Below are 12,901 nucleotides of genomic sequence, written 5' to 3'. Positions count from 1 at the left end.
AAATAGATAGATAATTAAGTGATATAATTAATTAATTTTATATTTAACATGAATGAATTGTCTTCCATGAATTTAAAATGAATTATGTATATAATTGTTTAGATTAAGATAAAATATATGTAAATAACTAGTCCAAATATTTTTAGAATTTAAAGGTGAGATTTATAATATAAAATAATTTAACCTTACCATTTCATTCATAAATTGATTTATTGTTATAACTTTTCTTCTGATTTAAAAAGCAACACGCTTATTATATCGAAAATCTACTTAGAATGGGCCTTAGGCCCATTTTGTTTTGGAGGAAGAAAAGTTGAAAACCTACTTCAACCTTTGACCAATATTACTTTTTAAGGATCTCAGTGCTTGGATATTCTGGGTGCAAATGCAAATCATAGTGTTTCAGAATGGTTGGTTGAAGTAGGGAACAAAGAGATAAACATCATGAAAATAATACAACATTTCCCATCACTAATATTCTCACATAATTTTCTTTTCACTTTTGAGAATGTAAGATAATAATTTTCTTTTTCGTTGGATAATTATGAAAATATGCTATCGAGTTTCTTTATTTTTAAGAAATTAAATTTTATATTCTAAATTTTCCTAATATTCTCCTAATAACATGATAAGTATCTCATATTTTTATTGGAATGAAAATTATCGTTTAACATAATTAACTGTGCCCAGAGGTGAGCACACTCATAAGTCTTTGTACAAAAATTCTAGACTAAAAATATAAAAGTTTATTCATTTTAAAAATCTAACTACGAATTGTCAAATAAAAAATTACTTGACCAAGATATAAGATAACGTGTGTTTTCGCCTAAAAAACAGTTTATAGGTTATATTTACTTATATATAATTTATACTATACTAAACAAAAATTACTGCATAACAACTTTTTAAATATAAAAAAAATACTTAAATTATATATATATATATATATATATATATATTATTTTTTTACTTACTTATCCATTTTATTTATTAATATTACATTTTTTATATTAAATTAAAAATGCGAGTTTACACAATTTTTCAATATTTTTTTTTAACTCAAGATAAATAAAATCATGCCAGAAAAATCGCAAATCAAATATCTTCAAAAAGCCATTTATTGTTCAAATTTAAATTTATCCAATCAATTTTTATATAAGATAACTTATTATTGTTCAAATTATTATTATTTATCTCTAAATGATATTCTTTATATTTATATGATACATTTATTTTTTCTAAAATGCTCTTAACTAATTGACGACGAGTTAGAATATTAATTAACTCTAGAAAGATAAATTTATTTTAATAATTACTAAAAATAATATTGAAATAATAAAAGAAATTATTCAACAAAACTTAATAACATGATGTAATTTTATTTGTATTTAAAATTACAATTTAATAATAAAATGATTGCACACGACTTAGTAACAAGACATAATTATTGTATTTTTTTACATATTTGTAACGTTCTAAAATTTTGAATTCACACAGTTAAAATTTACCGAAACATCTGCATGCATGAGTTTGTCTACAAAAATAGCATAAGTTAAGGTTCTAATTCCATTTGAAAAGACGCATCTTTAAGAAAAATCATTAAGAAATATTTATTAACATTTTTTTAATATCCGTATTAAGTATTTTTCACACAAAAATTTACACGTAAACCCATCATATTAGCATTGCGTGGATGAAGGTGGGTTTAAAATATATATTTATCTAAAATTTAACATATATTTTGATTCATTATTTTAATATGAATCAAAATATATATTAATTGAATTGTAGAAATCAAAGGATTAATTAAGTGACTTAGATGAGTGTCTTTATTTTGGTGAACAATATCAACCGAAATACTAGTAAAATGACTCAAATGATATTCTACCTAAAATTTGAAAAAAAAAAAAAACCCTTTCATTAAAACAATATTTCTCGATCTCTCGTATAAGATTTTTAAGACTAAAAAAGATAAAACTTTTACTAACAATAGTACTGACTTCTAGGATCTATGTATATAAAACATAATTAGTTCCTTTGTATATATCATATTTTGTCTAATGTATTTAGATATTCAGAAGTATATAATACTCTTATTTAGATATTCAAAAGTATAAAATATTGTTAGGTTAAAAGTGGACTTTAAATCTAACTCAATCTCACAAAATTAATTCACAAGATGAAGTTTGCATCCCATTTATATATTGTAAATTAACCTTATATCTAGTCAATGTAGGACTTCCAACACATCCCTTACGTCGAAATATGTTCATCTCGTTTTTTCATGTTTGAGATCTCTAATCGATGTAACACTTCCAACATTTTATCATATCAGTTTAACAAAGAATACATAATTTTAGTAAGAGTTTCCGAAACAGTTCTGAAGACAATGTTAGTTGAAAACTTTATACAATCTTATCCACGCTTCCATTTGCTACACTTTAATCAAAGAAACGGAAAATGCAAAGTACTGATACAGGAAAGCACAATGCTTTAATCAGAACGAAAATGGGTCGTTCTATCATCAACCATGAACAATTTCCACGAAAGAAGCTTTTCCCTGCATTTCAATTCAACATATATATCTATGGTGGATATAAGAAGAATGTGCATTGACACATACACTTCTTTATGTTATACTTTTAGAAACCATAGACCGTGTCCACTGTACATTTATGTCTAAAAATGTTAAATTGGTCATTAGAGTCTCAATTTGATCATAATTTTTAAAAAATTGGTACAATTTAATTCTTTTTATAAAATTTTTTAAGATTGATCAAGAATTATTCATCAAAATTGAACATTAGGATTATGTTAATTACACCGATAAAGTAAATCATCTTTATTAACAACTTTAATTTTGATATGAAAAATCCTTAATCCGTATCAAGAAATTTAACATGGTTGAGAATTTAAGTATGAGTCTAAATCTCACATTGAGTAAAAATAAGAAAGTTGAACACCATGTAAAGATCGGAGCCCAATAAATTCATTGTCTTTAAGATTTTAGGTAAGAACCGTGTCAATTTCTTATATGTGGTTAGGCTCACGTCTCGTTGGTATTAGATTTCTCCAATAGTCTTCTTTTCTTCAAACATCAAAACCAAAATTAAAAGAAAATAAGAGAACAATTTAATATTTTTAAATAAAAACAGATATCAAATAATTAAACCTATTTTACTTATGGAGAGCATATGGGTGAGTGGCCATGATTACAATGTACATGTGAATCCCATGTGTGGTGCTAAGAAAGCACATTGGTAGTTACTCTCACTGTCACCAATGGCCAAAGTGCATCAGAACTCAGACCATTACAACTGGGTGCTGTTTTCTGATTGTATCAAAATGGAAATGGTGGAGCAGAGAAGCTTCCATCTTATAACAGAAAATTCCCATTTCTTCAACCCCATTGCACTAGAAATATGTGTGTGTGTGTGTGCTCAATTTAATTATTCTCTTTGTTGTTCAGAGATTTATTTCCCTTGGGTTAGTGTAATTCTCATTCCCCATCCACTTTCTTCATTGTTTTCATCCAAGCACCATTTTAGTACCAAAAATGTCTTCCATCATTGCAATAAAGATAAAAGCACCAAATATGATTGATCCTTTTTATAATAAAACAGGGAAAAAAAAAAGTCAGCTACTAATATAATATAATCTAATCTTAATCTGGTTTACATAATTGAGCTTTTCACCTCATAAGGCTCCACTAGTCCACAGAGTAATTGATTTGATAAAGCATTGTGATTCATGTGCATATCAAAATATACTTAGTGCATGTTTAGGGAACTGCTGCATCTATATATGTTGATATCGTGATTTTCATAACTTTGTCAGAAGAAAATATACTCAGACTCTTTTTTTTTTGAGTTTTTTATTTTCTTTTATTGGGCTATAATTTAGAAACATGTTTGACTAACTGAAAAGATGTGTTCTGCATTTTGTGCATAATTTTACATGATTGTGTTATCAGAAACAGAATCTTTAGTAAAACTCAAATTTTAATAAATATAGAGACTATTATCTTACTATCAATACTGAATCTATGGAGTAAATTGTTATCACATACAGCGAAAACCAAAATTGCAACTGAACAAACTATGTAATATTTAATATTGTATATTCGCATGCTAATTAATATTAGACTTTGATATGTTTTTGATTAAAGGAAAAAAAATTATTTGACTTGGCAATCATTTTATAGTTTACATAAGGATAAAATAGTCATACAAAATTATATTTAAAAAAATAATGAATACAATAACAATGAAACCTGAACCAATCACATAAGCTATTGACATCACTTTTAACCCAAAACCTTAAGGTAATAGGTTTATGGGTCTGGGTCTTTATCCTTATATAATGTTCTACTTCCTCATTTTTAGCCAATGTAAAATTTAGACTCACACTTGGATTCCTAACAGAGTACACACTATAAAGGTTATAAATTACATGACTAGAGTACCCCTTAACATATACGACCTAGCCAAGCACATGTTGTCCCATGTGCTCGTACCATGATGTTATGCCAAGTTAATATAATCATTATCCAAAGAAATAAATATGAAGTTTAGTAATTCAGTTTGATTAGTAGGTAGTTAGGTCAACTAAACCAAAATCTAACTAAAGACCATATTGTCTTTCTGCTTATTCCTATTATAAATTTAACTTTTATTGTATTTTATTGATAAATATTTGATGGCAGGTTGACTTAGTTGTCAAAACAGGTAATCCGACCTAACCCGGTTCAACTCACCATGGGTTGACCACTTAGTGGACCAACTCAGCCCGACTCATTTATTAGCGAGTCAAAAAAATTTGAATCCCATCATGAGTTGGTGAGTTAAACGAGTTGGTTGATTGACTCACTTAATTAAAAAAAATTATTTATTTATTTATTTTTTCAGTCAAAACTAAATTATAATTTTTATTAAAATCTAAATAAACTTCAATACAATCCAAAAGAATGTTAAACTTCAAATACAAACCAAAATCACAAAAATAAGAATTATCAATGTGTTGGCTAAAAAAAACAACCTAACCTGACCCAAATGCAAAGTCTAACTTCACAAAAAAACACTTGTGTGACCCTTTATTTGTGAGTTGGTGAGCTAACTCAACTCACCACAGGTTCAACCCGGGTGAGCTAGATTCTAGATGGACTAAGTAAAAAATCAACTCGTATTGGAATTTGTAAAAAAAATTCAATCCAACCCGTGATAAGCCAGATTAACTCACATGTTCCAACTCATTTTGACAGCTATAAGATTGACATACCATAAATAAATAAAAATAAATAAATTTCTTAAAGAAACGTTATTTTACTCTTTTATTTTCAATTCTATGACAAATCAATATTTTGCTACAGACATTTAATACGTCAATTAAATTTATATGGATTTCATGTTAAATAAAAATAAAATCACATAATACGTAAAAAATAAAATATCTTAAATATTTTAATTATTTTTGTTGAAAATGATATTAATCTCTTGAATAAGTTTGTTTCACAGTATTATTAAATATCAGTCTTCCTCGTCAAATTAAATGTAACAAAATAATAATAATAATAATAATAAATGATAAAATATGGTATTAAAGCAAATTATAGTCTATGAAGGAAATGATAACAAAGCGCAATGATGCATATCCCAGGAGAAAGAAAATGGTGTGTTTAATTTGTTTCCACTAGCAGTTGTTGCCACTCTATTTTTATCAAAATAAAGTAACATTGTTCATTCTGGTTATAGGTAGTGTGGTAATAACCTCTTTTTGGTATTCAAAATTGGCTACATAGCATCACCAATTTAAACAAATACCTTTTTTTTCTCCACTATTTTCCACAAAATTCACCCACATAATTATTGGATGCTATACATCATTATGCTAACGTTGAAGCAGTTACTCATACCATAAAGAGTTAAATCACCTTTTCCTGCATAAAATCCATCGAATTATTTGTTGCCTAACATTATATCAATATTGTAGATTTGGTATGTTTAAACCCTCACGCCACTACCATTACTACAAAAATATTATACCAATTATTCTAGACCAAATCTATAGGATATATATAGTTTTCTCACCATAATAAAAGCATCTAGTAGATATTGTTAGCAATTATTCTGGCTAAGATTTCTTGGTGAATTTGTTATCCTAATGAAAACATTTAGTATATTTTGTTCTATTATGTATTTATAGGTAAAGGAATCATATAATAGTCCAAATCCTTATTTTTTATCCTAATACACATATAGTATATCATATTTTTATTGTTATAATGAATTTACTTATCGTCTTACTTGTTCTCCAATTATTTAAAAAATTCAATTTACTAAGAATTTATTATTAACAAATTTATTAGATTATACAAATTAAACATGTTAACACCAATGTTAAAATAACATTGTTAACAACAAACATTGCTGTGATAAACTTGGATAAGTGTCTTAAAAATGAAGAGGAATATTAATGAGAGTTGTATAATTACGAACCATAATAATACCTGCACCACATAAACATTCAATTATTTTCTACGTTCCCTAAAAGTTTTGTTAAGAGAATGATTGAATTTGAAGTACTAATAATAATCGAATGCATGAGTCAGATCTTAGCTGCATCCACATCGTTTTATGCTTACCTTAAACTACAATGCGCTTTTATTTGCAAAGATTTCAATTTTAAAGACCCACGCGCGGTTCAGTAATTTTTCTTGCATCCTAGGTGTCTAAATACAAGGTATTGAAGCATAGCTTCATATAGCTGTACCATAGTTTACTATTATTCAGCAAAGTAGCACTCTCTTGTGCCAATTCTTTTTCATTTTAATATTTTTTTTTTCTTCTTATATTGCCTTCCATGTGTTAACTAACACACTTTTTCAGATATACTTTTTATTTTTCAAATTCACAAAAAAAGGTAATATGTAATGTGAATGTTTTTTAATAAATTTTAATTAATTAAACCATGTTGAAACTAGTGTATTTTAACATGGTTGCTTTGACAAATAAAATAGTCTTAATTTATAATATTTATAACAATATATAAAGAGGATTCTCCTTTTTGTGTCCACTTTTCAAAATATCGATTTTACCCTTTAAATATAACAATTTATTAAATTTTTAAAAATTGACCGTTAACTTTATAAACTTTTTATAAAATAAGATGTCTCTACTTCTTCTCTTCTTCTTTATTTATCAATGGTTATTCTTTTATTTGTTCTGATATATTTCACTTTAGTTTTAATAAATATAATTTTAATATATATAGATATATTAACTTAATAACATTATAATATTATCACCTACTAATATAATATCACGCATATTTAAAAAATACATACACACAGACGTGATAGCGCCTGTGTTACACTAGTAATATATAAAGGGAATTCCTCTTGTGTCCACTTTTCATTTTCTAATTTTATCCTTAATTACTATTTTAAAAATTAATTATTTTATAATTATTTTTTCTTTAACTGTTTTTTTAAAAATTTTTTTATTTTGATCATTATTTTAAAAATATTTTTTAAACAGTTATTTTATTTAACAACTATTTTAAAATTTATTATATATATTTTAAAAATAAATATTATTGATCTTGTAAAAATTAAAAAATATTTTTTAATTAAACAACTTAACGCATTTGACTGAGGCGAATTACAAAATGAAAAGACATTTTTATAGGTCCTTATTTTTCAGGTTCTGTATATATAACAGATTCATTCGAAAGAAAATGAGCGTCAGAATTTGCAATGTCTCTGTTTGCGAAAATCGTTGTCTTGCTGTGCATGCTTACGTTGGCATGGGCAGGAAAAACTACTGTGCAGATTACGAATACTTTGGAGGGAAAGCAAAACCTGAACATTCACTGCAAATCAAAGGATGATGATCTTGGACCGCATCTTCTCCATATCAACGAAAGCTTCCAATGGAGTTTTGGACCTCACTTCTTCAAGATAACACTCTTCTTTTGTTCCGTTCAATGGGGAAATGGTCCTTTGTTACATTTTGATGCATATGACCAAATTAGGGATTACAGTTTGTGTAAACACTGCCATTGGTATATTGAGAGTTATGGACCATGTAGATACCAATTAGGCGTTCGCAAATGCTATAAATGGAACTGATGTACTTCATTTCAATTATCTACGCCTTTATGAATGGCTTAATTATTAAATTATTATAATTATGTTAAATTCAATCACTGTTAGTTTTCAAAATCACTGTTTTTATAATTCAACTAAATTATATAACACGTAATTAATTTGTTTATAAATTGAATATAAACTGTATGTGTTTCATGTAGATTGGTCATAGTAATATATGACTACATAGTAATTTGGGATGAAATAAGAAAATCCATCTTTAACCCACATAATTTATTCATGTAACATATTATATATATATATATATATATATATACCTCGATATTTTAGTGAACTATCTCTTCAGGGATCGTAAAAGATGTTTCACTAGAAATATTCTTGTTATTGTTTCGACTCAAATTCTCCAAAAAGTAGATTCAGCTCTAATAGCTCCGAATAAATTCAATACATGCATTAAGATACGAAGGCTTCTTATTCCACGACAACGAAAACACTCTTTCACTCTGTCATATACTAGAGAATTTTACTTGGAAAAGAAAATATCCCATACTAATGGATTCGGATCCACGACGATGGGTTCAAATGTACGAGATCTTGTAGCACTTAACAATGAGACCCTATCAATTAGTATTATACAAAAAAAATCCATTATAGACACTAATATAATTAGTTCTGTCCTTCATAAACAAACTTGGGATTTTCGATCTCAGGTAAGATCGGTTCAGGATCATGGAATCCTTTTCTATCATATAGGAAGGGATATATATATATATATATATATATATATATATATATATATATATGCTTACATTACAACCGGAAATCATTGTAGTGAAGCGAGGATATAGTCTGAAGCTGATTTAGCCATGGGAAGCATTTTGCAGTCATTTCAATGGGTTTTATTGTTGTTGCTAAGTATGTCAGTTAATGTGTATGGTTTGAAAATTCCAAGGTTAGGAATATGGCGGAGAAGCAAGGAACGCGAACCCCAGATCAGTTCTTCTTCATCAAACTTAACAAATGATCTGAAAACATTTTACTATACCCAAAGGCTCGATCACTTCAACTACAGACCAGACAGCTACCACACTTTCCACCAAAGATATGTCATCGATTTCAAGCACTGGGCTGGACCAAAATCAAATGCACCCATTTTTGCATTCTTTGGTGCAGAAGCACCACTCGATGATGATCTATTCTATGTTGGCTTTCCCACAGACAACGCTCCTCACTTCAGAGCTCTTATTGTTTACATTGAGGTAACAACAACCTTGTTAATGTTAACAACATTACTTATCAAACATAGTCTAATGTTTGTTATTGTTCGTAAACAGCATAGGTACTATGGGAAATCAATACCATTTGGGTCGAGTAAAGAAGCCATGAGAAATGCAACCACTCGCGGATACTTTAACTCAGCCCAAGCAATAGCAGATTATGCTGCGGTGCTTCTACACGTCAAGAAAACTTTATCTGCTCAGAATTCTCCCATTATTGTTATTGGAGGCTCTTATGGCGGAAGTAAGACAGAATTTTTATTTTTATTTTTTCAAATTGGAGTGTTTGATTTAACTTTCCCTTGTTATAAATATATTACGCAGTGCTAGCATCATGGTTTCGCCTAAAGTATCCCCACATTGCTCTGGGTGCTCTTGCTTCGTCAGCACCTATTCTTTACTTCAATGGCATTGCCCCACAAGCCGGATACTACTATATTGTCACAAAGGATTTCAAAGTAATGTTCTTTTAATCTGTATATGCAACTTTTTTCTTCTTTTTTTTGTTATTCGTAATTTGCAATTCGTAATTTGCATGGTTCAGGAAACTAGTGAGACCTGCTACCAAACTATACGTAAATCATGGTCTGAAATTGACAGAGTTGCTAAGAAGCCTAATGGTCTTTCAATTCTGAGCAAGAGATTTAAAACTTGCAAGTAAGCTTAGTTTCTACACAAATTAACTATATAGTTGATTAAACAATTAATATAGTTTTTTGTTTTTTCTGTTTCAGGAAATTGAACAAAAGTTTTGAACTGAAGGACTACTTGGACTCGTTATACACTGACGCGGCTCAGTACGATTTCCCTTCTGAAAACAGCGTTAAGGTTATGTGCAGTGCCATTGATGCAGCTGCTAAGAAAACCGACATCCTTGGACAAATATTTGAAGGTGTCGTTTCTTACATGCGACCTCGTTCATGTTATGACATGAATGAATTTACTCGTCCAACTGAAACTAACCTAGGTTGGAGATGGCAGGTAATTCAAGTTCATTTTTTCAATGACAGTTCCATTTTGTTCCTTTATTAAACCAGAAGATACACAATATATTAAAAGCCAGAATCATGATAAATCTTTAATTAACTTCATAAACAGACATGCAGCGAGATGGTTATGCCAATAGGTCATGAAAGAAACGATTCAATGTTCCCACCAGCACCTTTCAACATGAAGAAATTTGTTCATGAGTGTAGTAGATTATATGGTGTTCTTCCTCAGCCTCATTGGGTCACCACATATTATGGGGGTTATGTAAGTTTTCTTCCATGCATATATCATCATTTTCATAAACTAATCTTCCACATTTCAATAGAAAATGATTATATATAAAATATGAATACTTTTTGGTGTTTTTTATACAAAATGCAGGATTTGAAACTGATTCTCCACAGGTTTGCCAGCAACATCATATTCTCCAATGGACTGCGTGATCCTTACAGCTCTGGCGGGTACAGTAGTAAATATTTTCTTCAGAAAAAACATTATTTTTGCATTCTTTTTATGTTCTCCACGAAAATCGCAGGGTGTTGGAGAATATTTCAAACAGTGTCGTTGCTGTTACCACTGCAAATGGTACTTTATATCTTCTTTAAATCATATAATACACACATTCTAAGTTAACGAAGATTTCATTATGAATTTTACAACTTTGTTACGACAACAATTTCAGGGTGTCATTGCCTTGACATACAATCAAGATCGGAAAAGGATCCAGAATGGTTGGTGAAGCAGAGAAACGAGGAAGTGAAAATAATAAAAGGTTGGATTGCAGAGTACGAGGCTGATCTAATAGCACTCACTAAACAAACCAAAAAAGGTTAATTGCTCCACCAACATTATATTTTTAATGATGTTCCATTAAAAAACAGAGTAACCAAAATTGTGGTGCTAAAGTTGAACCCACCAAGTAAGTTAGTGATGGATGGAGTGCATGTTGTATTGAAGTATTAATAAATAAATAAATAAATAAATAAAAGATTATTATAATGTATAAGGATTTGAACTTGGTTTTCTTACGCGGAATGCACCTGAAAAAGCGTTTAGGGGAACATAACGCAATCATGCTTCCTCTCAGCAAGCACGCACCAATCGCTATGCCACCTCTTCTCAACGCCATTTTTATCTCTCTGTCTTTAAGAAACATTAATTATATAGAATATATTTATTAATTATAAGATAAAATTGGAATAATTTTTCAAATATTTTATTGAAAATGAAGAAGTTAATCACTGACACTGTAAGCCCTTTTGTTGCTAAAACATCAGTATGCAATCGAATTGAATCGAATATGTTACACAGCATCATAACACTGACAGAATATTTGTAGAAATTTATTCGAGAATTTGTTAATGTAAAAATTACAAATGCAGGTACAATTTATTTTTTATCCTTTAAGGGGAATAAAGTGGCGATATTTTCTTGCAAAAATAAGATATTTATTGTGTAATTTTGTTTTTATATTTTCTTGAATAAGGAAAGACACAACATCTGTTATTTACGACGCGTTTAAGTTGGACTAGACTTATTATTAAAATTTATCAAAATATCTTGGCTTGGGCCGGAAATACTTAAAAAAAAAATTAAATATATAAATAATATAACATTACAAAAAATATATAAAAAAAACTATAAAAGTAACATCTTGCCTCATCAAAGTCTTTGGGTCTTCAAAAAATTCTTTACTTTATTAAAAGTAAATGGTTTAAGAGGTTATCCGAATTATTGAATATTCATTTGGTTTAAATTTATTAAAAAAAATACAAAATCATGAGAGAAAATTCCATGGTTAAAAGCAAAACCAATTTATATCATGAAAATAAGAACAAATTTCGTTTTTTTAAATTAATTTTATAAAGTTGAATTAGATTTAAATTTTATTATCTGTTATTAAAATCTATTATAATCAAAACTTGAAATTCAATATAATTTAAGCTTAAATTCCACTTTTTCTTGACGAAATATTTTTCTTTTATCTGTATGATAAATTTCTATGGGAGTGTAATGGAATGAATTAGGATTTTAAGAACTTTTATAGATAGAAAGGGAAATGGAAGAAAATAGATGAGAATGTTGTAGAGGACAATAGAGATTACTACCGAAAATAAGGTTTGCTAAATCTTCATTCAAAATATTTTACGACATTTAATGAAACTAATTATTTAATCATTTATGTATAAGATTATTATTATTGTTATTATTAACAAATTATTTGAACGGGGTTATTAACACATTTTTAAACTTGATCAAATATTCGATTTCATACTAGAAAGTCATGCAAAAATAATATGTACCTCGTAATAAATTTATGAATTTTGATTTAAATTAAATAAATAAACTTCCCGTCAAATTATTTCTTAATATAAGAAATAAATCTAGTAATTTTCAAAATACAATTTTTTCTTATATTTTTTCCAATTTCTTTTTTACTTTTGATCACTATCTCTAAAATAACATCCTTTTTAGTCAAATGTTATTTTTTTTATCTCCTTTGTTTTTTCACTTTTAATTCAGAGAA

The 12,901-nt window shown here is 28.0% G+C and overlaps 1 protein-coding gene across 1 annotated transcript; it reads left to right on the top strand.

The window, feature by feature from the left end:
* Positions 1 to 8,913: 8,913 nt before the first annotated feature.
* On the top strand, positions 8,914 to 11,380 carry LOC114183589 (uncharacterized). The gene is made up of 9 exons (XM_028070663.2): positions 8,914 to 9,366; positions 9,442 to 9,628; positions 9,709 to 9,842; positions 9,929 to 10,041; positions 10,119 to 10,365; positions 10,483 to 10,638; positions 10,756 to 10,835; positions 10,910 to 10,959; positions 11,057 to 11,380. The coding sequence occupies exons 1-9, from the start codon at positions 8,974 to 8,976 to the stop codon at positions 11,206 to 11,208; spliced, it is 1,512 nt and encodes a 503-aa protein (XP_027926464.1). The 5' UTR covers positions 8,914 to 8,973; the 3' UTR covers positions 11,209 to 11,380.
* The last annotated feature ends 1,521 nt before the right edge of the window (positions 11,381 to 12,901 follow it).

Source organism: Vigna unguiculata, chromosome 5 (assembly GCF_037176805.1).
Source record: "Vigna unguiculata cultivar grain cowpea cultivar isolate G323 ecotype 2 chromosome 5, ASM3717680v1, whole genome shotgun sequence".
Taxonomy (NCBI): domain Eukaryota; kingdom Viridiplantae; phylum Streptophyta; class Magnoliopsida; order Fabales; family Fabaceae; genus Vigna; species Vigna unguiculata.
The sequence above is the reverse complement of the archived record's forward strand: the minus strand, read 5'-3'. Positions and strand labels throughout refer to the sequence as shown.